General features: G+C 48.7%; 1 protein-coding gene across 4 annotated transcripts; it reads left to right on the top strand.

The window, feature by feature from the left end:
- Nucleotides 1–507: 507 nt before the first annotated feature.
- Nucleotides 508–16,351, top strand: Ubqln4 (ubiquilin 4). 4 transcript variants are annotated; one of them, XR_013091903.1, is made up of 12 exons: nucleotides 508–651; nucleotides 2,055–2,206; nucleotides 2,550–2,767; nucleotides 3,283–3,545; nucleotides 5,194–5,352; nucleotides 9,046–9,271; nucleotides 10,393–10,532; nucleotides 11,676–11,759; nucleotides 11,849–11,964; nucleotides 12,127–12,310; nucleotides 12,593–12,791; nucleotides 14,674–14,719. XR_013091903.1 is itself a non-coding variant. In XM_076862194.1 (11 exons), exons 1-11 carry the CDS (start codon nucleotides 544–546, stop codon nucleotides 14,824–14,826), a joined length of 1,743 nt encoding a protein of 580 aa, XP_076718309.1. In that variant the 5' UTR covers nucleotides 508–543; the 3' UTR covers nucleotides 14,827–16,351. The 4 variants fall into 4 exon arrangements, 3 of the variants coding, with proteins under 3 accessions (XP_076718309.1, XP_076718308.1, XP_076718310.1); XM_076862194.1 differs by lacking the exon at nucleotides 12,593–12,791 and having other exon boundaries at nucleotides 2,550–2,707; nucleotides 14,674–16,351; XM_076862193.1 differs by lacking the exon at nucleotides 12,593–12,791 and having other exon boundaries at nucleotides 14,674–16,351.
- The last annotated feature ends 9,480 nt before the right edge of the window (nucleotides 16,352–25,831 follow it).

Raw genomic sequence — 25,831 nt, 5'->3', positions numbered from 1 at the left:
CCGGCGGTGGGGGAAGTTAACCTCCGGGTCGGGAGAGGCCCCAGGCCTGGGAGAGCCTCGAGCTTCCCGAGAAAGACCAAGTTATCTCTGGGGACGGAGATACGGCGGCGACACAGAAAGTCCTTTGTCCCGGAGCGGGAGTTACCCGCCGAGGCGGGGGCGGCCTCGGCCGGGGCCGCGGCGCTCTTCCGGAGGGCTAGGCCGACCAGGTCTCCGGGCGGGAGCTCGCCCCCGGCCCTCGGCCGCTGAAGGCCCGCCGCGCGCCAACCTGAGCGCCGCTGGGGCCACAGCGCGGCGCGGCCCGGTCCAGCGGCGCGACCCGGGGCTCGGCCCTGGGCGGACCCGCTGCAGTGGCCCCCCCAGTCCGCCCGGGGCGCTGTGGCGGCGGCTGGTCCGGAGGGGGCGGCGGAGCCTCGGGGAGGGGAGGGGAGGAGAGGAGGGGGTGTCGGAGGCGCCGGAGCCGAGCCGGGCCGGCGGGGCGGGCGGGGAGGAGGAGGAGGAGCCGGACGGGCTGGCGGGCGGCCGGGTGGCGGCGGCGGCGGCATGGCGGAGCCGAGCGGGGCCGAGACGAGGCCCCCGATTCGGGTCACCGTGAAGACCCCTAAGGACAAGGAGGAAATTGTGATCTGCGACCGAGCCTCGGTCAAGGAGGTAGTGCGGCCGAGTGGGGTGGGCGCTTGGAGGAGGGGTCCACAGGGGTGGGGGACCCGAGTGACGGCCTGGCGTCCGGGACTGCCCCCGACAGCAGGGCCGGGGCCAGCGGGGACGCGGGCGGCGGGACCGAGGGGCGGGTAGGGGGCGCCCTCCGAGGGCAGGTCGCGGGAGCGTGGCGCGTGTTGGGGGACGGGTTTGGCTTGTGGTGGCCAGGGCTGGGGGCGTGGTGGAGAGCGGGGAGGGGACACCTTCACCCGCACCGGGCCGGAGAGCCTGGGCTCTGGCGGGGTGCACGCCCGCGTTTCTGGTCGGGGTTCGAGTCGCCGAGGCAGAGTGGGGCCCCGGCCGGGGGCTGAGCCAAAGGAAACCGGCGGGAGGCCGGCGGAGCGCCGGGCGCCTGCTGTGCGCCTCGGGGAGCGCCCGGTGTCCACTGAGCGCCAGGGCAGAGGGTCTTTCCCGCGGCCCCAAGCCTTCGCACTCTCTGGAGTCGAGGCAGTTATTGGTTCTTGGCCCTACTGGGATGCTCGGAGTGCAGTAGGTGCTCAATAAAATCTTGTTGAATGAGTGAGGAGGGACTGTTACCGTATTCTCCCCGGCTTGTGGCAGCCCCAGAATTTCACCTAGGCGGGGCTTAAGATAGGCCATCTGGTTGGAAGAGAGGGATCTGGAAGCTGCTTTTGCTCAGCAAGTGCACTGTTTTTACTTGGAATGTGTGTTTTGTTTTGTTTTGGAGGAGCTGATAGAATTTGGAGAGTCTTAACTCATACTGCTACCCCCCATATAAAATTGCTAAATACTGTAATTTAAATAGTATTCTCTGTAAGACCGAATTTGAAAACAGCCCTGAGGGGGGAGTGTTTCTGGTCAAAAGCCGGGACTTTGATGTCCAGATCTGAGTTCCCATCTCCCCAGGACAAGTTGACCTAACCTCTCTGATCCTCGGTTTTCTCTATTTTACAAAAGGAGATAATAACTAATACATTAGATGGGTAACCAGTGAAGGGTTAGTGCCCAATAACTGGGGTCCCTTGGTTGTAGTTGTTATGAGAAAGCTGGGAATTAAGAGAGGAGAGAAGGATGAAGCAAGACAGATCCAAGGTTGGGGAAGGAGTTGGCATGGGGAGAGTGCCCATGCAGTACCCTCACTGAGAACTGGATGGAGGGGCTGAAGCTCCGTTTTTGGATATCAGCAAGGGCTTTCTAGGGTAGGAGACTTTGGCATGGAGTTGAGAAAAGTGCCTCTTGCTTATCCATCTCCTTGATTCAAGGAGCTGCAGCTGGAGGGATGGGGTTGAGACTGTAGAAAGAACTTCCCTTGAGTAGCAGTCAGAGTAGAAGCAGAGTCTCTGGTGGGCGAAGCCCATGCAGCCTCCACAATGATATTTGCCTCTTGATAACAGTTCAAAGAGGAAATCTCCCGGAGGTTTAAGGCTCAGCAGGATCAGCTGGTCCTGATCTTCGCAGGCAAGATCCTCAAGGATGGGGACACACTGAACCAGCATGGGATCAAGGATGGGCTCACTGTCCATTTGGTGATCAAGACCCCTCAGAAGTAAGTTGAGAAGAGCAGACCTCACTGTGGACTGGGACTCCCATCCCTATTTCCCTATCATTTCCTCCACTGTACCTGGAGGACCCAGGCCAGGCAGGGGGTTTGGGCAAGGAGACCTGACTTAGCACCTAGAACGCCCTGAACACATGATGCTAGTGATCTCCTCCCTCTCCCTGGTTACTGACGCCCCAGCACCCCTCCCAGTCTGACGTGGGGGTGATGGTTGTTTAGAGGCGGCCTCGGCTTGCAGTGGCTGTGCAGCACACAGAGATCCAGACGTCACTGTGCTGCCTTCCCTCTTCTGTACCCACTCCAACTGGGAGCCTCCTTTCTCTGTCCTCAGGGCCCAAGATCCAGCTGCTGTCACTGCTTCGTCCCCCTCCACTCCAGACCCTGCCTCAGCGCCCTCCACCACGCCCGCTTCACCTGCCACCCCTGCCCATCCCTCTACCTCTGGCAGTGCCACTTCGGATGCTGGCAGTGGAAGCCGGAGGAGCAGTGGTGGGGGTCCCTCACCAGGGGCAGGGGAGGGACCCCCCAGTGCTACTGCATCTATTCTCTGTAAGCCCTTGGGGAGGAGAATACGATCCTGGGTTGTGCTGCAGTGTGGGGAGCCAAGGAGGGAGAGACAGTCCTTGCTCTTAGTGGGATGGGGAGGGGAGCCCTGGACACAGCATTCCAGACCCTGGTGCTTGAGCCAAGCTGAGGAGGAAGCCAGTCTGTGAGGGCTTCCTGGAGGAGGGGAACATAGCTCAAGTGCTAGGAGGGAAGGGAGAGATGGAGATGGGGACGTGGGGGTCCCTGAGTGAGGAGATTGGAAAAGATGGCTCCAACAGTAGGCAGATGGGAGGACTTACTCATTGAGCGCTGCCCTGCTGGTGGACAGAAATGCTCTCAACCCTCCCTAGGCTGACATCTCTGCCCAAAGCAGACCAGGGCGGGGACTGTGGAAGTCACTGGAAGAGGGAGATGTGAGAAGCCCCCGGGCCCACCTATCCTGGAGACCCAATTCCGTGACTGTGCTAGGAGGGGGAAGGGCTCCTGGGGTAAACTGTGACCCTGCCCCCTCCTCACAGCTGGCTTTGGGGGCATCCTGGGCCTGGGCAGCCTGGGCTTGGGCTCTGCCAACTTCATGGAGCTGCAGCAGCAGATGCAGAGGCAGCTGATGTCCAACCCTGAGATGCTGTCGCAGATCATGGAGAACCCCCTGGTCCAGGACATGATGTCTAACCCTGACCTGATGCGCCACATGATCATGGCCAACCCCCAGATGCAGCAGTTGATGGAGCGGAACCCCGAGATCAGCCACATGCTCAACAACCCCGAGCTCATGCGGCAGGTGGGTAGGGCAGAAGGCTGGAGGGTGGAGAGGCACCTGGCGCCAGCCTCTCCGACATCCATTTGTTCATTCACTCACTTAGCAGCCACGTTTTGGACGTTTGAGGTACAGGGATAAAAAGATTCATGCCTAGCTTTCTAGGAACTCCTGGTGTCCAAGGGAAGGGGACAAGTGAATGGGCAATTATAGAACAGTGTGGTCGTTGCTGTCCTAAGCGTAGTCACCAGTGTCCTAAGGATAATCACAGCATAAGAAAGGGCTTCTGACCCTATCCTGGGGCTTGGAGGAGGCCTGGTAGAGGAGGTGTCACCAAGCTGAGACCCAAAGGAAGAAGGTGGGTAAACCAGGGGAAAGAAAGAAAAAAAACCTCAAGGTCAAGGGGCAGTAAGGCAAAGCCCTGGAAATAAGAGACAGTAGGATGTTGGAGAGCATTATTATGGCCAAGTAGGCCTGGGGAAGAGGCCCAGCAGGGGCTGTTTGAGTGTTGGTGTTTGGGGACTTTATCTCATGGTCCAGTCCACCAGGGGACGAGAGCAGATGGTCCTCCCAGCGGAGTTGTGGACACCAGTGCAGGACTCACCAAAAGACAGCTTCTGTTAGGAGAGTTGTTCCTTGTCTAAAACTGTGCCTATACGTAGTGGTCACTCAGTAAGTACTGATTGGGTATTTGGACTATGGGACAAGTGGGAGTTCTGTGAAGGCAGGTGTATAGTCTGGAAAGCAGTCTTAGAAGAGGCAGGTGTGAACAGATGTTGGAACAAGGAGAGGGAAGGTGTTCCAAGTTGGATGGGAATAAGAATAGCTTCTCACCTTGTCATAAATCCCCTGGTGTGGATTCAGGCCATGGGCACCAGAACAGAAAGCCCTCATCTTCAGTGTGGCTTAAGGCTCAGTCAGGCTGAAGACTGGGGAGGTGGTCAGCGGGTGTGTGGAGCACTGTCCCAGCGGAGTCCTTCCCTGCCCAACTTGTAGTTGTTTACTAGGAGCCACAGTGTGATCCTGACCAGACACACCAACCTGGCCCCAGCTGCCTCCCCTGCTAACTGGTTGTGTGTCCTGGTGCTGGAGACCATGACATCTCTGAGCCTGTTTCCTCACCTGCCAGTGAGGGGCAGTCACACCCAGCCTGCAGGGTTATTGTGGGCTGCTTAGCCCAGCGCCTATGTGCAGTAGATGTTGAGCAGATGTTCCTGTGCTCTCTGCCTCCTCTCCTTTCTCATATCCCTTCTTACTCAATTTCCTCTTGCTTCCTGATACCCTTCCTTGAGCCCCTGAACCTGAGAGAGGGAAACTGCTGTCTCACTCCACCTGAGAGCCTTGTCCTCCATTAGAAAAAGCCACAGGGTGCAAGGCTGGTGCCAGATGACAGTAGAGGTAGGCGGTCTGCTCCTGCAGCTTTGGGCTGTGCACTTACGCATTCCTCAAGCAGAGCCCCTCCTCAGGGTGTGTGTGTGAGTGAGGATTGAACCCAGGAGTGCTCTACCAAGCTTCGTGCCCAGGTTTTTAATTTTGAGACATGGTCTCACTAAGTTGCCCAATCTGGCCTCAAAGTTGCGATGAAGTAGCTGGGGTTACAGGTGTGTGCCACCGCACCCAGCTTGGTGCTCCCCTGGTTCCAGGGCCCATGGCGTCTCTCTCCCTTCACCAGACAATGGAGCTTGCTCGGAATCCTGCAATGATGCAAGAGATGATGCGGAACCAGGACCGGGCCCTGAGTAACCTCGAGAGCATCCCTGGGGGTTACAATGCACTGCGCCGCATGTACACCGACATCCAGGAGCCCATGTTCAGTGCTGCCCGGGAACAGGTGGGGCCAGGGGCTGGGCTAGGGGAGGGTCTGTCTGGCTTAGGATTCTCTGCCCCCTGCTGAGGTCAGGGCTGGGCTGTTGTCTGCCCCTCCATCCTTCTGCAGTTCCCTGAGGGGTGGGCCTTGGCTAGGAGGCATTCTGCAGCAGTGCAAACCAGAGGAGTCCAGCTTGTCGTGGACTGAGGGTAGCACACAGCAGAGATCTATAGAGAACTTGGTGAGGTGGCGTGTTTGAGGGACTTGACATTGTTTTGACAAACTTCTTGTATCAAGGGTTCAGAATTGTGGGGCAGACCTGGGTGGGGTCACGTCAGCCCTAGTACAGTGTGTCTCAAGTGTGGTCCATGGCTCACCTGCATCAGCGTCACCTGGGGAGCTTGTTAATAATGAAATTCCTGCTTCCCAGCTCTGAGCAACATTTGCAATTAATCAACCTCTTACATCATGGGCTGGGATTATACATTTTTAAAAATGCTTTATGAATTTAATCCAAATATACAAAAAGTATAGATAAAAATTTAGCATTCTCTTGTACCCAGGTTGCCATATATATATATATATTTTATATATATGTGTATATATATATATATATATATATATATTTTTTTTTTTTTTTTTTTTTTTTTTTTTTCAGTTGTAGATGGGTATAATACCTTTATTTGTTTATGTGGTGCTGAGGATCAAACCCAATGCCTCATGCATGCGAGACAAGCACTCTACCACTGAGCCACAATGCCATCCTGCCACATATAATTTTAATTCCTTTCTTGGTTCTTTTTTTTTTTTTTCTGGGATTGAACACAGGGGCACTTTACCACTGAACTGCAGTCCCAGGGCCCCCCTCCCCCTTTTTCTTTTGAGACAGGATCTCACTACATTGCTTAAGGTCTTGCTAAGTTGCTGAGGCTGGCCTCAAACTTGCCATCCTCCTGTCTCAGCCTCAAAACTTAATTTTATGTCAAACATATATATCTGTAGGTTTCAAAATTCAGAAGTTACACAAAATAAAAAAGTATTCAAAAAGTATGGAAAGTCATGCAAGCCAAAAAAGGTATACAAAAGGGATCTTCTTGGGCTGGGGTTGGGGTTCAGTGGTGAGCACTCGCCTAGTATGCCGAGACACTGGGTTTGGTTCTCAGCACCACATAAAAATAAAATAACAAAATAAAGCTCTTGTACCCACCTACAAAAAAAAGGGGGGGGAGGTCCTCTGCCACCCACAGTCACTAATGTTAGGACCTTTTTTATTTTCCTAGGTGTATCTAATATTTTCAAATAAGTCATTCTAGGTCAAGTCATAGACTTCACTGGGATTCTCTGTCTCCTCAGCAGAAGGAACTGCTCTCCTGAGGGCAGGGTTTATCATTGGATTCCTTTATTACTTTTGCATATATCCATGAACATCTTTAGTGTCCTTTCCCATACTAAACCTTGTGCAAGTGGTATCAGCTGTTCCTGTCACACTAACTTGCTCCTTTTGAAACGTTTTATTGAAGACTAAGAGAACTACAGAAGAGTGACATACCCTCAAGTGTACAGCTTGATGAATTTCACAATTAACTAACACCCTGGTGTGAGGGCCGGATCCCACCTGATTTGTTCCTGTGGAAAGGAAAGGGTCCATGTCCTGGACGGCCCTGCTTTCCCAGCAGATGAGTCCTTCTTGAAGTTTCTTCCCTCCACCAAGTCTCCAAGCTGAGTTTTCTTTTGCTGGCTCTTTTGTTCCCCTGTCCCGTCTCTCTCTCCCTACAACCATCCCTAATTGTCCTAATCAGCCTTGGTATCTGGTAGAGTGAAATTCCCCACCATATTCTTGAGGACCATCTTGTTATTCTTGGCATCGCTCTTTCAGATTTTTAAAATTGCTTGAGGGATCAACTGTGAATCTATTTTTATTTTATTTATTTAGGTACTGGTGATTGAACCCAGGGGTACTTAACCACTGAGCCACATCTCCAGCCCTTTTTTATTTTTCATTTTGAGACAGGATCACACTAAGTTGCTTAGGGCCTCACGAAATTGCTGAGGCTGGCGTCCAACTTGTGATCCTCCTGCCTCAGTGTGCACTACCATGCCTGGCTAAAATAAATAACATTCTTTTGAAAAATAAGTGTTTTCCAAGGCAAATAAAACTTTACAGGAAAGTTGGCCTTGTTTCACATTTTTGAAGATCTCTTTAATGCCTGGCTTTCTATACAAAACAGTTGACTTCTCAGATCTGTACTTGTTCCACTGAATGTCACCTTATGAAGCCTCTGGAAAACTACACCATATCCTTATGAGACAATAAGAGTGAAAAAGGCAAATTAATATCTTAGAATCATAAAAATCATTTAAAACCTTGCAGGATTCTAGGACCACACTTTGAGAACTAGGGTATTCGAGGGATCTTTTGAGCATTAGAATAAATAGTAGGTGTTCAGTAAATAGCAGCTGCTATCACTGTGGGTTGCTTAGGAAGAGAGTCTGTCGGGTATACCAGGAAGAACAAAGCAGAGCTGAGACTAGGTAGAGTAAGGTGCTAGGCAGATTACCAGAACAGGAAATCTGAAGCAGGGACAAAGATTGAAATTATGGTATGTGAACCCTGGCCTGCAAGCCCTGTTATCTGAACAGGCATCTGGTAAGGCGAAGGAACCACTGCTCAGAGAGGAGCCCTTGATCATCTGTGTTCCCATGGCCACTTAGAATAACAGGAAAAGTGACTGTGTAGGAAACCCCACAGTGGAGAGGGGCTGAGGCTGCTCAGAATACTCCTGCTTTCTTGCTTCAGGACCACCCGGAGCTCAGAGAGGGACTGCTGAGCTCTGCGACCCTGAGGGAGGCTAAGCAGTGCATTAGGGTGTAGAACACCCGCAGCAAGTACAGCCCTGGACTCCCGAGCTCTGTCCCTCTGTCCTGAGTGCTGAGAGGGCACTCCTCGTTCCCTGAGGTGCAGACTTGGGCCACCCTCGGGAACACAGTGGGGGCCCTGGTACTGAGGCATGAGAGGGATCAAGACCTGTTGGGCTGAAGACCCAGAGTAGGAGGTTCCTTTTGGGGTTCCACAGAAGAGGGAAAGGAGAAAACCTAGAAGAGGGCATGCGCAGCTAGAGGTGTACTCCACTAGAGGGCGCCACCGTGGTGGGCCTGAATGGACAGAGAATGCTTCTTAAGGACCTGGAGAGTTGGGGAGAAGGTTCTGGGGATTTAGCATCAGACTAAGAGGGCTGGGAGAAGGGGAGCTGGGGGTAGGTCAAGGTTGAATGAAAGGGCCAGGTCTAAGAGCTGCTCCCATCAAGTCAGCTGTTTATTGAGCACCTACTAATATTGGAGTTGAAGCTACAAAGGTAAATCTTTGCCCCTTAAAAGCTACAGGAAAACAAATATCTTATTACACTAGAGTGGGAAAGGTGTGTGTAAAGTGCTTCAGGTCACAAAGAGAGAGACAACTTAGAGCCACCAGGAGAGGAGGGAAGTTCCCAGTTCTCTAAGGGATCAGTTATGTGGTCATTAGCATCAGCCAGCTCCCACCCCCAGGGCAAGGGTGGAGCTGCCCATTATTGGGCAAACAGCTGGGACCTGGAGTCCAAGTTCTTGAACTCCCTCCCTTTTCTGGGGGAGGGGAGTCTCTTAGGAGAGAGAAGAGAAAGGGCATAGCCCTTGTCCCTAACTTGTTTCAGTCCTTAACCCAAAACCTTTCCCTCCTCCCAGTTTGGCAACAATCCCTTCTCTTCCCTGGCCGGGAACTCCGACAGCTCATCCTCCCAACCTCTGCGGACTGAGAATCGAGAGCCCCTCCCTAACCCCTGGAGCCCCTCGCCCCCCGCCTCCCAGGCCCCTGGGTCCGGTGGGGAGGGCACCGGAGGATCGGGGACCAGCCAGGTGCACCCGACAGTCTCGAACCCTTTTGGGATCAATGCGGCTAGCCTGGGGTCAGGTATGTCCTAGGGTGGAAGTTTAGTGGGGTCACCAGGGCAGTCCCCTGCCCCCAGGACTAAGTGGGATTCACACTGTTCCAGGATATTGAAAATAGGTGGGACTGTATTAAGGCTACTGAGGGGGCTTAGCAGCCTAGAGTAGTGGCCCCTCTGTTCAGAGGGTGAGAGTTTGATTTTGGCCATGTCCTGATATCCCTGGGAGTGACCTGAACAATGGCTCGTGAATAAACCAGGTCCCGATTCCCAGGCTCCATGAGCACCTTTGGTAGCATCCAGTGTAAATGGGCCAGAGTGGGAGGCAAGAGTAGGGTGGGGTAGGCAGGGGTGGAGGAGAATCAGGGCAGACTTGGGGACAGGCAGATGTGTAGCTGACGGAGGTAGATGTGCAAGGCTGCCCTACACAGACGGACAAGTGATGCACTGTGCAACCCTACAGAATGCCCCATTTATCTGGACTCTGACTGTACACATGGCCCTGGGGATGTCTTTGGTGGATGCCCTGATTTCTCTGTTCACTGGGGGATATCTGGAATGGGAAAGTCCTTTCCCCTCCATGCGCTTCAGTGTCCTTATCTATAAAATAAGGACTGGAATTTGGTCCATGGTTTTCAAATTATGTTCCTGAGTTCTGGGGAGTCGGGACCATCTACAGCCCCATCTCCAGGATGAGGAAGAACCAAATAGGAGAGGCTCTCGGCCTCCTGTCCAGCTCCAACCAGACCACTGACATACGTGGTTTCTGAGTGAGATTTGGCTTGAGGAAAGGGTCTCTGCTACTAAGACAAGTTTGAAAAACACTGGTCTAGGTGACATTTAATCCTTTCCAACTCAGACATTATCTGAGCTTGTGGCAGGAACAGTCCAGAAAGGGCATGAATTAGACCCAGTTTCTAGCTGGCTTGTTCTTAGAAAAGTGGATGGAGAAGTCCAGGCCAGAGAAGGACAGACTTTCCTCAGGCTCGGAGGCCTGGAGCCTTGCCACAGTACTTGGGTGCCCTTGAGCATTGCCTTTCCGAGTTTCATGACCATTCAGTGTCCAAAGTAAGGTAGACCGAAGTGAAGCATGTGGTTCCCATCTGGACCCCTTCTCTCCTGTTTTATTTCACCTTCCTCCTCCTAGGGATGTTCAACAGCCCAGAAATGCAGGCGCTCCTCCAGCAGATCTCTGAGAACCCCCAGCTGATGCAGAATGTGATTTCAGCCCCCTACATGCGCAGTATGATGCAGACACTTGCTCAGAACCCTGACTTTGCTGCTCAGGTATCAAACTGGCTCAGGGGTGTGTTGCTGGGGAGGGCTCCTTGAGTGAGAGCAGTTTCTTTTGATCCAAACACTCTGGTTCGCCGGGCATGGTGGCGCACACTTGCTATCCCAGCAGCTCAGGAGGCTGAGACAGGAGGATCTGAAGGTCAAAGCCAGCCTCAGCAACTTAGTGAGACTCTCAGTAAGACCCTAAGCAATCAGCAAGACCCTATCTCTGAATAAAATATAAAAAGGGCTGAGGATGTGGCTCAGTGGTTAAGTGCTCCTGGGTTCAATCCACAGTACAAAAAAAAAACCAAAAGCAAACTCTTAACAAAAAACACTGTTCTGGGGCTGGGGCTGGGGCTCAGTGGTAGAGCGCTTACCTCACACCCGTGAGGCACTGGGTTCGATCCCCAGCACCACATAAAATAAATAAATAAATAAACAAAATGAAGATATTATGTCCATGTACAAGTAAAAATACCCCCCCCAAAAAAAAAAAAAACTGTTGTTCTGGGCACAGTGGCAAAAACCTGCTATCCTAGGGACTCAGGAGGCTGAGTAGGAGGATAGCAAGTTCAAGAGTAGCCTCAGCAACTTGGCGAAACCTTTTCTCAAAATGAAAAATAAAAAAATAAGAGGCTGGGGATGTGGCTCAGTGGTAGAGCGCGTGTTGGGAAGTTGAGGCCCTGGGTTTAACCCTTGTACAATTAAAACACTGGGACTGTCGGACTGCTTGAGTTTGTATCCCAAGTTCTGTCACGTCCCAGCTTTGTGAGCTAACAGTTATTTAACCTCCCAATTTCCTCATCTGCAAAATGATATTAGACTAGTTCCTGCCTCACTAAGTTAAAGGATTAGAAAAGTTAACACGTCAAGTGCTTAGAACATAGTGTGCCACAAACTAAGCCCCGTGTACTTGGAAGTGTTAGCTGGTGTCACCATCTGACCAGACTGAGCAGCCTGACATCTGACTCTTCATTTCTTAGAGCATGGTTCCATCTCCTTGCTGTCCCACGTGGGCCTTTAGGATATCTGAGGTCCTTGGGAGCCCTGGCCAGATTTCCTATAGTGGTGGGGGTCGTGGGGGTGGCTGAGGCTGTGGGCAGTTCTGTGGGTGGGAAGTTCCAGGCCTCTCTTCTACCTTCACTCTGGCAGATGATGGTGAATGTGCCCCTCTTTGCCGGGAACCCCCAGCTGCAGGAGCAGCTCCGGCTGCAGCTCCCCGTCTTCCTGCAGCAGGTGAGTACGGGGCCTAGAGGGGCAGAACTGGGCTCTGGACTTAGGCTGCCTGCTCTTCCCACCACTCCCGCTGCCTGTCTCTTTCCCAGATGCAGAATCCGGAGTCCCTGTCTATCCTCACCAATCCCCGGGCCATGCAGGCCTTGCTGCAGATCCAGCAGGGACTGCAGACCTTACAGACTGAGGCCCCCGGGCTGGTACCCAGGTGAGGGCCAGTGCCCCCTTCCTCCCCTCTCTGCCCTCTCTGGCAGCCTTTGTGTCCCCGAGGATCTGCTGTCCCATCGCCCCCGGCTGTTTTTCCTTCTGGATCTTCTGTTTCCACCTCTCTTGAATGCCGGCTCCTACCCTTGGCCTTTCCTGCCTGCAGCCTTGGCTCTTTTGGGATGTCTCGGACCACAGCGCCCTCAACGGGCAGCAGCTCTGGGTCTACGGCTGAGGGCCCCACCTCTTCGCCAGCCACGCCCGCCACTCCTCCCACCGGGGCTTCCAGTGCCCAGCAGCAGCTCATGCAGCAGATGATCCAGCTTTTAGCTGGGAGTGGAAACTCACAGGTACCAGGGGCAGCAGGGCTAGTATCGGACTCACCACATCCCCCTGGGCAGTGTCAAGGGTAGCCGTAGACCAGAGGCAGCAGGGCCGGCTTTGCAGTCAGCCAGAGCTGGCTGGCCTACCATTCACCAGGCACGGCCAGGCTACCAGCCACCCCTCAGTTCAGTTCCTACAGCTGTAAGGTGGAGTTGAATAGTGATAGTCCCCTGGTGTGCTCGGTACTGCTCCAGATGCTCTGTATAAGAGTTCATTACCTCATTCTTTTTTTTTTTTTTTTTTTTTAGATATTGATGGACCTTTATTTTATTCATTTGTTTATATGCGGTGCAGAGGATCGAACCCAGTGCCTCACACATGCTAGGCCCTAGCCCCAGCCCCATTACCTTATTCTTAGGAGAAAGTTATTGTTAGTATTATCTCTGTATTACAAATGGGGAAACTGAGGCCCAGAGAGGTTCAGTGGATTCCTCATTTTCATAGCTGGTAAGTAAGGGAGCCATGAATCAAACCCAGGCATTCTGGTTCCAGAATTTACACTTTTCACCCCCACCACTGGGAATTGAACCAGTGGTGCTCAACCATTGAGCTACTTCCCCAGCCCTTTAATTAATTTATTTATTTCTAATACCTTTGTTTTATTTATTTATTATTATGTGGTGCTGAAGATCAAAGCCAGTGCCTCACACGTAAGAGGCAAGTGTTCTACCACTGAGCTACAGCCCAACCCTTATTTTTAATTTTTTGGGTCTTGCTGGGACTGGGGCTGTGGCTCAGCTGGTAGAGCTCTTGACTAGCATGTGTGAAGCACTGGGTTCGATTCTCAGCACTGCATATAAATAAATAAAGATCCATTGACAACCATAAATAAATAAATAAATAAATAAGAAGAAAAAAATAAACTGGGTCTTGCTAAGTTTCCCAGGCTGGCTTTGAACTTGCAATCCCCTTGCCTCAGCTTCCAAATTGCTGAGATTACAGGCATATGCCACTGTGCCCAGCCAGAAGTATACCTTTTATTTATTTATTTGTTTACTTTTTGTGGTGCTGGGGATTGAACCCAGGGCCTTGTGCATGTGAGGCAAGTACTCTACCTCTTTTTTTTTTAATTAGTTGTTGATGAATCTTTATTTATTTATGTGTGGTGCTGAGGATGGAACCCAGTGCCTCATACATGCTAGGCCAGTGCTCTACCACTGAGCCCCAGCCCCTGTTCATCCTCTTTTAGGGAGGGGAGGGTTAGAGATGAACAGTGGCCTTGCACAGCCTAAGCACACATTTGACAACTGAGCAACATTCCCAGCCCCTCGGGTATTTGTTTGGTAATTAAAACAGCTTCTACCTCCGAGACTTTGGAAGGAGGAATCTGGAAGGATTACAGAGTCCTGGGCCACAAAGTCAAGGCCAGGGCTTGGAGTAGGGGAAGACATAGCGATGCCCTGGATTGTCTCTGACCTCTGTGACCCACAGGGAAAAGCTGCTCAACAAAAATGTGCATGAAGCCAGTGGTGGTCGTGCACACGTGTAATCCCAGCAACCTCAGAGGCTGAGGCAGAAGGATCACAAGTTCGAGGCTAGCCTCAGCAGCTTAGTGGGGCTGTTAGCATTCTTAGCAAGACCCTGTCTCAAAATTTAAAAATAAGGGCTGGGGGTATAGCTCAATAGTAAAGCACTTGCCTAGCATGTGCATGGCCCTGGGTTCAATCCTTAGTATTACAATAAAAAGAGACCCAGACAGGTAGGGCTGGAGATGTGTCTCAGTGAGTGGTTGAGCACCCCTGGATTCAATCCCTGGCACTAAAAAGAAAAAAGTGTGAAGCTACTGAGCCCCTCGGGAGACTGAGGCAGAGTATAACAAGTTCAAGGCCAGCATCAGCAACCCAGCAAGACCCTGTCTAAAGTTAAAAAGGGCTGGGAATGTGGCTCAGTGGTGCCCGTGTTCAGTCCCTCCGACAGCTTCATACATACAGACATACAGTTTTTTCCTGGGACCCTTCTCTGGCCTCTTAATGTGGCTGTGTGTGTGATGACCGTCAGGAAGGAGCATGTTTGGCGTGCCTTTTATTTGGCCACAGAGTGTTTGGCTTTTGGAGCCCTTGTTAATATCTCCAGAGTATTTATGGGAAATAGGAATATAAGGTGACCCAGGCCTATCAGGCACTTTGAGATTTCAAGTAAGATCCCTGCCTTTTTATCATAGTTCTTCAGTGACTCAGGAGTTCTTCCCGGTGGCCTTCCTGTGCAGCCCCCTCCTCCCCACCCCACTGACTGAGGAAGTCAGGGACCTGTTGGTGTTGTAAGCCCTTCAACTTCAGCTACTCCTCTTGGGTGGGTTCTGTGCCCACTTCATAAGGCCTGTCCCCTCCAGGTGCAGACGCCAGAAGTGAGATTTCAGCAACAACTGGAGCAGCTCAACTCCATGGGTTTCATCAATCGTGAGGCCAATCTGCAGGCCCTGATTGCCACTGGAGGGGACATCAACGCAGCTATCGAGAGACTCCTGGGCTCCCAGCTCTCCTAATTCTTCGGCCCATGCCTCCTGCCTCTCCCCTGACCCAGTACCGACCTTTGGTTCCTCTGTCAGCCCCTAACCTCTGCAGCTTATCCCTCTGTCTTCTTCTTTGACTCTCCAAACAGTAGGGTGACCTTAGAGGCATGGGCCCAATGCCACCGCTCTGTCTGAGAATTTTGATCTCACTGCTGTCTCTAACAGAGTCTTCTCTCCTAGTCCTCCTTGAGCAGAGCTATTTAAACAGTTTTCACAGTTCTGTTGGTCGACCCACCTCCTTACCCACACCACCTTTTGCAATCTTCAGACTTCTCATTGGGGACTGCAAAGTTGCAGGAGGACCCAACTCTCTGGTTTACTGGAACAGTCTTCCATCCACACCACTAGGCTTTGGCTTCTCTTAACTTACCTTTGGTAACTGTCCTCTTCCCCACCCTCCCTGGGCCCTCCAGGGCTAGCACCGCACTCTGAAGGTGGAGGCAGGTGAAACAGGCTGTGATTTTTCTCCTCAAACCCTACTCTGGGCACTTCACCTAGGACTTTTTCTTGGGGTCTATTGGGACTTCTCATCCAAAGGGGAACACAAGGCACAGCACTCTGGACGGAAATTAACAGGCCCTGGACCAGAGCGATGAAGACTGTTACGGCAGAGGAGCCATTGAGATTTCCTAGAGGAAGGAGACAGGGAGGCAGCCTAAGCAAAAGGCTTGAGATTGGAACTAAAGCTGGGGTCTGGGAGTACTAGTAGTTCTTCAGGCAAGAGACCCCAGGCCCAGGCCCGGCAGAGGAGAAATAGGTAGACTAATGGGATTTGAACTGAAGAAAGGGGCTCGATGCTAAGCAGTGTCACACACACGTTCCCACGAACTCAAGACCTCCCTGTCTCTCCTGTCCCCAGTAATTGTGAGTTCCACTCAAAGGGTATGGAGGGGATTGGAGTCTGTTCAGCAGGGGTAGTGTGTGTGCATGTTTGCCACATGTGAGGTGAGCCAGTCAGGTTCTTTGTGGTTTTCTAGTTTAGTGCTGCCTCTCACAGGGACAAGCGAGTAAGAGGCTGATCTAGAGCAGATTGGAGACACCCAGGAGGGCTTAGGCCTCTGGATAATGGATCACAGAAAGGCAGTGTGGGGACCCTTGTGAAGCTGTTGGGTGTGACTGGTACCCTTACCACCCACCACTGTTTTGGAGACTAGCACAGGGGGTTTCTCCCTCCAGAGCCCCTGGTCTTTCCATTTTTTACTGTTTTCCCTCCGGGCCAGAAAGGTTATTTGAGGAGGGAGAGGGGATGGTGGCAATGATGCCTTTAATCTGGAACTGGATATTGCTGTACTGGAGCATGGAGGAGGCTCTTACCACCTCCTCCCTCAGCTGTGTGGCCCTGCTGCTTGGAGAACACGGAGGCAAGAGGAACAGAATTTTGCTCCAAGTGGGAAAGGGTCCCAAACAGTCCAGAGAAGATGTCTGCCCTTTTCCTCCCTACCTCCCCCAACTCCCACACTGGCCTTTGTAAATAAATGGTGTGATGTTTGTTGTGAAAGTGTGTTGGTGTGTTTTCTGCTGCAGGCTGGCTAGACAACATCCTGGTTCTACCAGGAATAAGGTGGACTCTAGAGGGGTTTGAAGTTGGGTTCAGTTACCACAGCTGTTAAGGAGCATTGACGGTTAAGAGAGAACTGGCCAGGCCCAGTGGCACACACCTGTAATCCCAGCAGCTCCAGAGGCTGAGACAGGAGGATCGTGAGTTCAAAGCCAGCCTCAGCAATGGCAAGGCATTAAGCAACTCAGTGAGACCCTGTCTCTAATAAAATACAAAATTGGGCTGGGGATGTGGCTTAGTGGTTGAGTGCCCTTGAGTTCAATCCCTGGTACCCCCCAAATAAATAAATAAATAAATGATCAGTGGGGTGCAGTCGCACATGCCTGTAATCCTAGCAGCTCAGGAGACTGAGGCAGGAGGAACGAAAGTTCAAAGCCAGCCTCAGCAACTTACTAAGGTCCTAAGCAGCTCAGCAAGACCCTGTCTCTAAATAAAATATAAAAAAAGGCTGGGATATGCTCAGTGGTTGAGTGACCCCGGGTTCAATCACTGATTTCAAAAAAGAAAAAAAAATTAAACTGATCATGGAGGTATCAAAAACCAGGTTTAAGAATGAGGAAGATTGCATTCATCCATTCCCATCCCTAGCTCATATGACATCTGAGATCTGCCCCTTCTGGGAGGAAACTGAGGCATTGGGCAGACGGCTGGGCTACTTGCGCTATCCTCCTGATCTGTTGGAGGACAGTCCTCCCTTAGCTCAGGCAAGAGAAACAAACCCTGTATCTGGATCTTCATGCAAGTGAAGTTTAGTAGTTATGAATCTTGAGCTTTGAGACTAAACCTGGTTCTACCTCTACTCATGCAATTCCAGGAAGTCTTCAGACCTAGAAGTTTCATCTTTGGTAGAGAAGTTACACTCTAGAGTTCTGTGATACGGGAATGAACTGTGCATGGGAGGTCCCAATTTTGAGAATGGTAGACCAGATGCTTCAGACCAATACTCTAACCAGAAATCCAAAAAGCTGAGTGAAACAAGAAAAACTAAGTAATAAGCTTGGCTTGGAGCCCAGAGGGTAAAGAAAGCCCTACAGGGCTGGGGATGTGGCTCAAGCGGTGGCGCGCTCGCCTGGTGTGCATGCGGCCCGGGTTCGATCCTCAGCACCACATACAAACAAAGATGTTGTGTCCGCAGAAAACTAAAAAAAAATAAATATTAAAAAATTCTCTCTCTCTCCCACTCTCTCTTTAAAAAAAAGAAAAGAAAAGACAAGACTGTCTTTGACCTAGACGAGTTAACTAATTGGGAAAAGGTTGTTGAGAGGCTGAGCTGTATATTTGAGGGCCTTTGAAGGACCAGGAGCTAAAAAATTAAAAAGTTGGGGTCTGGCTGGGTGCAATGGCACATGCCTGCAAACCCAGCTACTCAGGAGGCTGAAGCGGGAGGATATGAAGTTCAAGGTTGGCCTGGGTTACTTAGTGAGACCCCCAGCAACTTAGTGAGACCCTGTCTCAAAAATTAAAAAGCCCTGGGGTGTAGCTAAGTGGTTGAATGCCCCTGGGTTCTATCTCTAGTACTGCAGGGAAAAGAAAACCCAAATAGAAAATTGAGCTAATAAAATACAATAAGTGAAATTAAGACCTCAACAGGTGGATTTAATTGCAGATTCAATATAGCCAAGCAGTCAATTATGAAAAACAGGTCAGAAGAACTATGACAATGAACCTGGGGTAATTAGAGGATGAAAATACAGAAGACAAGACATAAATTGAGCTAACTCTGTGTGTGTGTGTGTGTGTGTTGCCGTACTAGAGACTATGAACCAGGGTAATTAAGGAAAACAAACAAACATAAATTACAACCACTTAGCTACACACCCAGCCCCTGGGCTAACAGAATTTTAATTGGAGTCTTAGAAGATGAGAGAAAAGAGGAAGAAGCAATCTTTTATTTTTAATATTTATTTTTTAATTGTAGTTGTACACAATCTCTTTATTTTATTTATATGTGATGCTGAGGATTGAACCCAGGGCCTCGCACATGCTAGGCAAGCGCCCTATTGCTGAGCCACAATCTCAGCCCCCAGAAGAAGCAATCTTTAGAGAAGCAATATCTGATACTTACCTAGAATTAAGCAAAACCATCAATTTATATATTCATGAAACCCAATGAATAAACCTACCTTCTGAAAGTACGCAAAAGAAAAAATATTTTAAAGCAACTAGAGAATAAAGACTTTTTAACCCTCAAAGGAGCAACAGACTGTCACTCATATCTCGACAGCAAAGGGGAGAATAGAACGGCATTTTCCCTGTGACCAAGGACTATAACTGCCCGTCTAGAATATTATGTCCAGTGAAAATGTCTTTCAGCTGGGTGCTGTGACACATGCCCGTAATCCCAGTGACTCAAGATGCTGAGGCAGGAGGATCACAAGTTCAAAGCCAGCCTCAGCAATTTAGGGAGGCCCTGAGCTCTTAGTGAGACCCTAAAAAATATAAAGGCTGGGGATGTACCTCAGAGGTAGAGCACCCCTGAATTCAATCCCCAGGACCACAAAAAACAAAACAATCATCATTTAGGGCTGGGGTCGTGGCTCAGGGGCACGTGTGCAGCATTGGGTTCAATTCTCAGCACCACATAGAAATAAATAAAATAAAAGCCCATTGACAATATATATATATATACACATAAAAAATTAAACTGATCATGGAGGTATCAAAAAACAAAAGGTTTAAGAATGAAGAAGATTACAGTCATCCATTCCCATCCCTAGCTCATATGACATCTGAGATCTGCCCCTTCTGGGAGGAAACTGAGGCATTGGGCAGACGGCTGGGCTACTTCCTCTATCCTCCTGATATGTTGGGAAGACAGCCCCTCCCTTAGCTCAGGCAAGAGAAACACACCTGGTATCTGGATCTTCATGCAAGTGAAGTTTAGTAGTTATGAATCTTGAGCTCTGAGACTCAAGATTATATTCATTTATGTATATAAATATTCATTTAAAATAAAATGACCAGGCTGGGCATGGTAGTGCATACCTGTAATCTCAGCAGCTTGGGAGGCTGAGGCAGAAGGATGGTGAATTCAGTCAGACTCAGCAATTTAGTGAGGCCCTAAGCAACTCAGTGAGATCCTGTCACAGAGTAAAAAACAAAATAGGGGGTTGAGGTTGTGGCTCAGCGGTAGATTGCCTGCCTGGCATGGTGAGGCACTGGTTTCGATCCTCAGCACCGCATATAAATAAATAAATAAAATAAAAGATTTATTTACAACTAAAAAACATTAAAAAAAAAAAAAGAATTGGAGTCATCAGTGTGAATTCCTGTTTAGGTTAATACATAGAAATATTCACAGATATGTATATAGACATGTATCTCCTTGTTCAGTCAGTTGAAAAGGCACAGAAGTAATGATACTTGATAGGAACAATTACGAATACTCAGATCATCTGGGTTTCTAATATCATTCTCAAAAAAAAGAACTAGGCATCCCTCCTTGGAGATATGGCTAAATGGCTGATTCTAGGACTGGGACAGAAAATGCACAAGATGAGCCTGAAGCATCTTTATTTACTGTCCCCCAGCATCCTATGAATTGAACCCAGGGGTACTCTACCACAGAAAAACATTCCCAGCCATTATGATTTTTAATTTTTTAAATTTTTAATCTATTTTTCAATTTTTGATACTGAGAACTGAGTCAGGGTCATTTTCCACTGAGTCACAATCCTGGCCTTTTTTTTTTTTTTTTTTTTTTTTTTTTTTTTTGAGACAGGGTCTTCCGAAATTGCTTAGTGCCTCACTAAATTGCTGAGGCTAACCTCAACCCTGCAACCCTCCAATCTCAGCCTTCTGAGTTGCTGGAGTTACAGGCATGCATCATTTTGCCTGGCTCTTATTTTTTATCTTGAGACAGGTACTTGCTAAGTTGCCTAGTCTAGCCTCAAACAGTTGATCCTCCTCCTCAGTCTCCCCAGCTGGTGGGATTACAGGCATGCACCAGAGTATCTGGCTTGGTTATTTGTTTTTTAAAAGTATTTTATTAGGGGGCTGGGATTGTGGCTCAGTGGCAGAATACTTGCCTCGAATGTGTGAGGCACTGGGTTCGATCCTCAGCACCACATAAACATAAATAAATAAATAATAAAGGTATTGTGTCCAACTACAACTAAAAAATATATATATATTTTTTTTAAAAAGTAGTTTATTAAGCCAGGTGTGGTGGTCCACACCTATAATCCCAGCTGCTGGGGAGACCAAGGCAGGAGGATCACAAGTTCAAAGTCAGCCTTAACAACTTAGCAAGACCCTAAGTGATTTAGCAACACACTGTCTCAAAATAAAAATTAAAAAAGGCTGGGGATGTGGCTCAGTGGTTAAGCACCCCTCAGTTCAATCCCTGGTACAAAAAAAAAAAAAACAATTAACCAGGGCTGGTGATGTAGTAAAACTGCTTGCCTAGCATGCATGAGGCTCTGGGTTTGATCCATAGCATTACAAAAAAAGAAAAGAAAAAAAAAAAAACTAACCAAAAAGTCACCTATAAACTCTGGTGGAATTCAATTAAAGCAGTATGTAAAGGGAAATCAATAGTTTTAAATGCATATATTAGAAAATAAGAAAGGTTGAAAAGTAATGAGTTAAGCAATCCTCCAAAGAAGTTTACAAAGAGAGAGAACGTACACCAGTAAAATAAGCTCAAGGAAGGTGGAAGGATGGAAAATGAAAGAGAAGAGCAAGAGTCAATGAAACGAAGATTTCCAAAAAGCAAAAAAGGGAAGCCGGGTGCTGTGGCACCCCCCTGTAATCCCAGAGGCTCTACAGAGGCAGGAGAGTTCAAAGCCAGCCTCGGCCAAAGCCAGGCACTGAGCAACTCAGGGAGATCCTGTCTCTAAATAAAATCAACATAGGGCCGGGGATGTGGCTCAGTGGTCAGTGGTCGAGTGACCCTGAGTTCAGTCCTTGGTACCAAAAAAAAAAAAAAAAAAGGGGGGGGGGGCGGGGGGGATACACAAAAGAATGAATACTGCATGGTTTCATGTATATAAAATTCTAAAACAGACAAAATCAAGCTACTTTTTTTGATGTGTCTATTTAGATAACAACTAGTCTACGCTTTTCAGGATGATGTCTAAAAATAAAAATGAAAAAGAAAAAAAGGACAAAAGGAACAAAGTGGAAGTGATTGTCATAAAAGGTCACCAAGTTGCTCCCTCAATGGGGAGATAGTTATTGGTGATTAGAAAGGGCACCCTGGGCTGGGGCTGGGCTCAGAGGAAGGGCGCTCGCCTGGCACGCGTGAGGGTTAGGGTTCGATCCTCAGCACCACAAAAAATAAAATATATTGTGTCCACCTATAACTAAAAAAAATATATTAAAAAAAGAAGAAAGGAGCATTCAGTGGTGTTGAAAATGTTCTCTTCCCTGATTTGAATTGTGGCTGCCATCATTCCTTAAGTTGAGCAATTATTTATTATTTATTTTGAAATAATTTTCGGCTTACAGAAAAGTTGCAAAAATAGATAGTTCTGCTACACTCATCACACATTTCTTCTTTCATAACCAAAATACCATTATCCAAACTAATTACCACAGTGCAATAACATTAAGTAACTATAGACTTTGTTATGATTTTTTACCACTTCATTCATTAACTACCATTTTTATTCCAGGATTCAATTCAATAGATCATACTGATTTAATTGTCATGATCCCTTAGGCTCCATTAATATGTCTTTCCTTGTTTTGGAGTCCTGGCAGTTTTTTTTACAGTGACCCTCAATTGGGGTTTATTTGATTTTTTTTCTTTGTTTTTTCTTTTTTGATGGGTACTGGGGACTGAACCCAGGGATGCTTTACTACTGAGTTACATCCTCAGAACTTTTTAAAAATTTTTTGAGACAGTGTCTCCCTAAGTTGCTCAGGGTCTCACTAAATTGCTGAGGCTGGCCTCCATCTTTGCGATCCTCATGCTTAAGCCTCTCAAATCACTGGGTTTACATGTACCACCATACCTGGTTTGTCTGGTGTTTCCTTATACTTAAATGGAGGTTGTGCACTTTTGCCATGTTTTTGATGCTTTTGGCCAAAGAAATGATGTACCTTCTTAGTCCATCCTATCATGATTATACAGCATTGCTTATATTGGTAATGTTAACCAGATAACTTGGTTAAAAGATTTCTCCCTATAGAGTTATCTGTAATTTCATAATTAATAAATCTCTTGAGAGAGAAACTCTGAGACTTTGCAAATCTCCTATTTCTCTTTCAACTGTCACCCACTAATTTCACCACTGATTTTGAGTCTTGCTGCAACAACAACAACAAAAATTTTTTTTTTTTTTTTTTGAGGTACCAGGGATTGAACTCAGGGACTCTCAACCATGAACCACATCCTCAGCCCTTTTTTTTTTTTTTTTTTTTTGTATTTTATTTAGAGACAGGGTCTCACTGTGTTGTTTAGTGCCTCTTCCTTTGCTGAGGCTGGCTTTGAACTCATAATCCTCCTGTCTCAGCCTCCTGAGCCGGTGGGATTATAGGCGTGCACCTCTGTGCTCAGCTTGCTGCACCAATTATGTCTGGTAGTTTAATAGCCACTTTCTGTTCCCTTCATTTCTATTTCTTCTTCTTCTCCTTCTCCTCCTCCTTCTTCTTCAACACTAGGAATTGAACCCAGGGGGCCCTTTACCACTGAGCCATATCCCCAGCATTTTTTATCTTTTATTTTGAGACAGGGTCTCACTAAGTTGCTTAGGACTTTGTTAAATTGCTGAGGCTGGCCTCAAACTTGCAATCCTCCTGCCTCAGTCTCCCAAATAGCTGGGATTTCAAGCATGCGCCAACAAATCAGGCTATTTCCCTCATTCCTTCTGGATTTGTTAGTTGCAGATCTTCGGTAAGAAAGAAACATGATTTCTCCCCATTTGTGTTTCTTCTCATGCACTTTACTATAATACAATTTTCAATTTGTTTAAGGTTTTCAAACATTAAACATACTGGGAAAGACAACAAGTAATGATTCAGAAGTTGCCCTCATGGCCCCCTGCCCAGATTTCCCTTATGAGGCCCTGTACCCATGCCCTGGCTGCTGTAGGGTTGACTGTGACAGCTCACAGGCGACCCCTTCACTGGAGAACTGCCCTCTGTCAATAGCGAGGCTGCCTTGCTGGAGAAGCAATGGTCAAACCACGACCTTGGGCAGCCTCCAGCCCACGGTGGACTGATCTGAGCTTACAAGAGGCCAACCTCGTTCCTCAAAAGTGGGACCAGTTTTGTGGCCTGGGATCAGACTGAAGCAGGCTCTCACTGAGACAGGATCCTTGCTTATCTTTCTTGCTTTAACCTGCTTCCCTCTCTCCCCTCCTGTGGACATCCTCTCCGTAAATAAATGACGTCCATAAGAAACGCCGTCTTGCTGGCTGCGATGGTGAGCTCCTTGGGGGTGACTCTGGAGGCTGAGGCAGGAGGATGGCAAGTTTGAGTCCAGCCTGGGCATCTTAAGACCCTGTCCCCCCACCAAAAAAAAAAAAAAAAAGGGATAGGGATGTAGCTCAGTGGTAGAACGCCCCAGATTCCAATCCTCAAAATAAAAAAACACATGCCTGTTATCCCAGAGGCTCAGGAGGCTGAGGCAGGAAAACCAGAGTTCAAAGCCAGCCTCAGCAACATAGCAAGGCCCCAAGCAACTTAGCAAGACCCTGTCTCTAAATAAAATATACAAAAGGGCTGTGGGTATGGCTCAGTGGTTAAGCGCCCCTGGGTTCAATCCCTGGTACCAAAACTAATTAATTAATTAATTAAAATAAACAACAACAACAAAAATCCTTCATCTGAAGTATGGCTTCTGGGGATCCTGGCCTGAGACAATGACAGATCCTGATGTGTAGGGTTCCTTCCAAATTATTAGTGATGATTTTGGGCAGGGCAGGAGTTGGGGAGGTGATGGAGGTAGAGGCCCATTTCTCTTTTACTCACACTGAGGAAGGAAAGGGAGACGGTGATAAACTTTGTTGTTGGGGCAAGCACAATCTTAAAAATGGTTCCTGAGTTCATTCTGGCCAAATAGTCTTTCTTCTGCTCTTATTGTTTGCTACAACTAGAAGCTCAAAAACGTTGTTTTAGATCGTTGAGATACTGGAAGAAAATGAGACTGCCGGAGGTGATAACCCACAGAATCAGTCCTCGAGGCCTCCCCATTTACTCACCTCAAGGCTTTTACTCTTCAGGTTGCTTGTCATTTTCTGGGAGTCCCAGGCATCTTAATGAGACCCTGACTCGAGATGGAAAAAATCAAAAGGAATCGAGCACAGTGGTGCACCCTTAGCTGCTTAGGAGGCTAAAGCACGAGGATCACAAACTTGAGGCCAGCCTCAGCAACTTTGTGAGACCCTGTCTCAAAAATAAAAATAAAAAGGGATGGGGATGTAGCCTACAGTGTTTGAGGTCCTGGGTTCCATCCCCGGCACCATAATAAATAAACATAAAGACTTCTCACACTTTCCCAGGGTCTCACACATCTACACACTAGTTCCACGTCTGAGACAATTCACTGAAAGTTAAGAAGTTGGGGGTGGTGGTGCACACCTGGAGTCCCAGAGGCTCCAGAGGCTGAGACAGGAGGATCACAAGTTCAAAGCCAGCCTCAGCAATTTAGCAAGGCCCTAAGCAACTCAGTGAGACCCTGTCTCTAAATAAAATATAAAAAGGCTGAGGATGAGGCTCAGTGGGTGAACACCCCTGGATTCAATCCCTTGCACACACACACAAAAAAAAAGAAGTTAGAAAGAAGGAAATGTTGAAACTGGGTATGGGGTTGCACACCTGTAATCCCAGCAGCTTGGGAGGCTGAGACAGGAGGATCACAAGTTCACGGCCAACCTGGGTAACTTAGTGAAAACGTGTCTCAAAATAAAAAATTAAAAACTCTGGGGATGCAGCTCAGTGGTAAAGCATCCCTGAGTTCAATCCCCTGCACTAAAAAAAAAAAAAGAAAAAGAAAGTTCTGGAATCATCATTAATCGTACTGCCATTAACAAAAATAAATCTTGCTTTATTTACAAGCTGAAGGACTGCACTTTCCCTTCTGGCTGCTGCCCAAGCCTTCCCTTGGAGCTCCTAGAGGAGCCATGTGGAGCTCTGGGCCGTCTCCCCTTAGTAGCGCCTTGGACTGAGATGCCCTGCCTTCCCCTGTGGACTTGGGTGTCCAGTGGCAGCAGCGACGCAGGTATTGACAAACAGTAGCCAGACTGCAGCAGAACACCTGGGACCCATCCGTGCATGTGCTGGAGGTGCTTTCGCTCAAGGACTCCTTGGCTCTGGGTCGGGAGGTCTCTGAGATGGGCCACTGCCTCCGTGTCAGCCTAGGGCACTGCAAAGTGGGAGGAAGCCCCTCGGCCTCATCCTCCTCATCTTCCTCTTTCCCTCCCTTTCTCCTCCTCTGGAGGATAGCGATCTTATTTCGCTTTCGCCTCTTGG

This window comes from Callospermophilus lateralis, chromosome 7 (assembly GCF_048772815.1).
Source record: "Callospermophilus lateralis isolate mCalLat2 chromosome 7, mCalLat2.hap1, whole genome shotgun sequence".
Taxonomy (NCBI): Eukaryota; Metazoa; Chordata; class Mammalia; order Rodentia; family Sciuridae; genus Callospermophilus; species Callospermophilus lateralis.
This window is presented reverse-complemented; position numbering and strand designations above follow the sequence as displayed.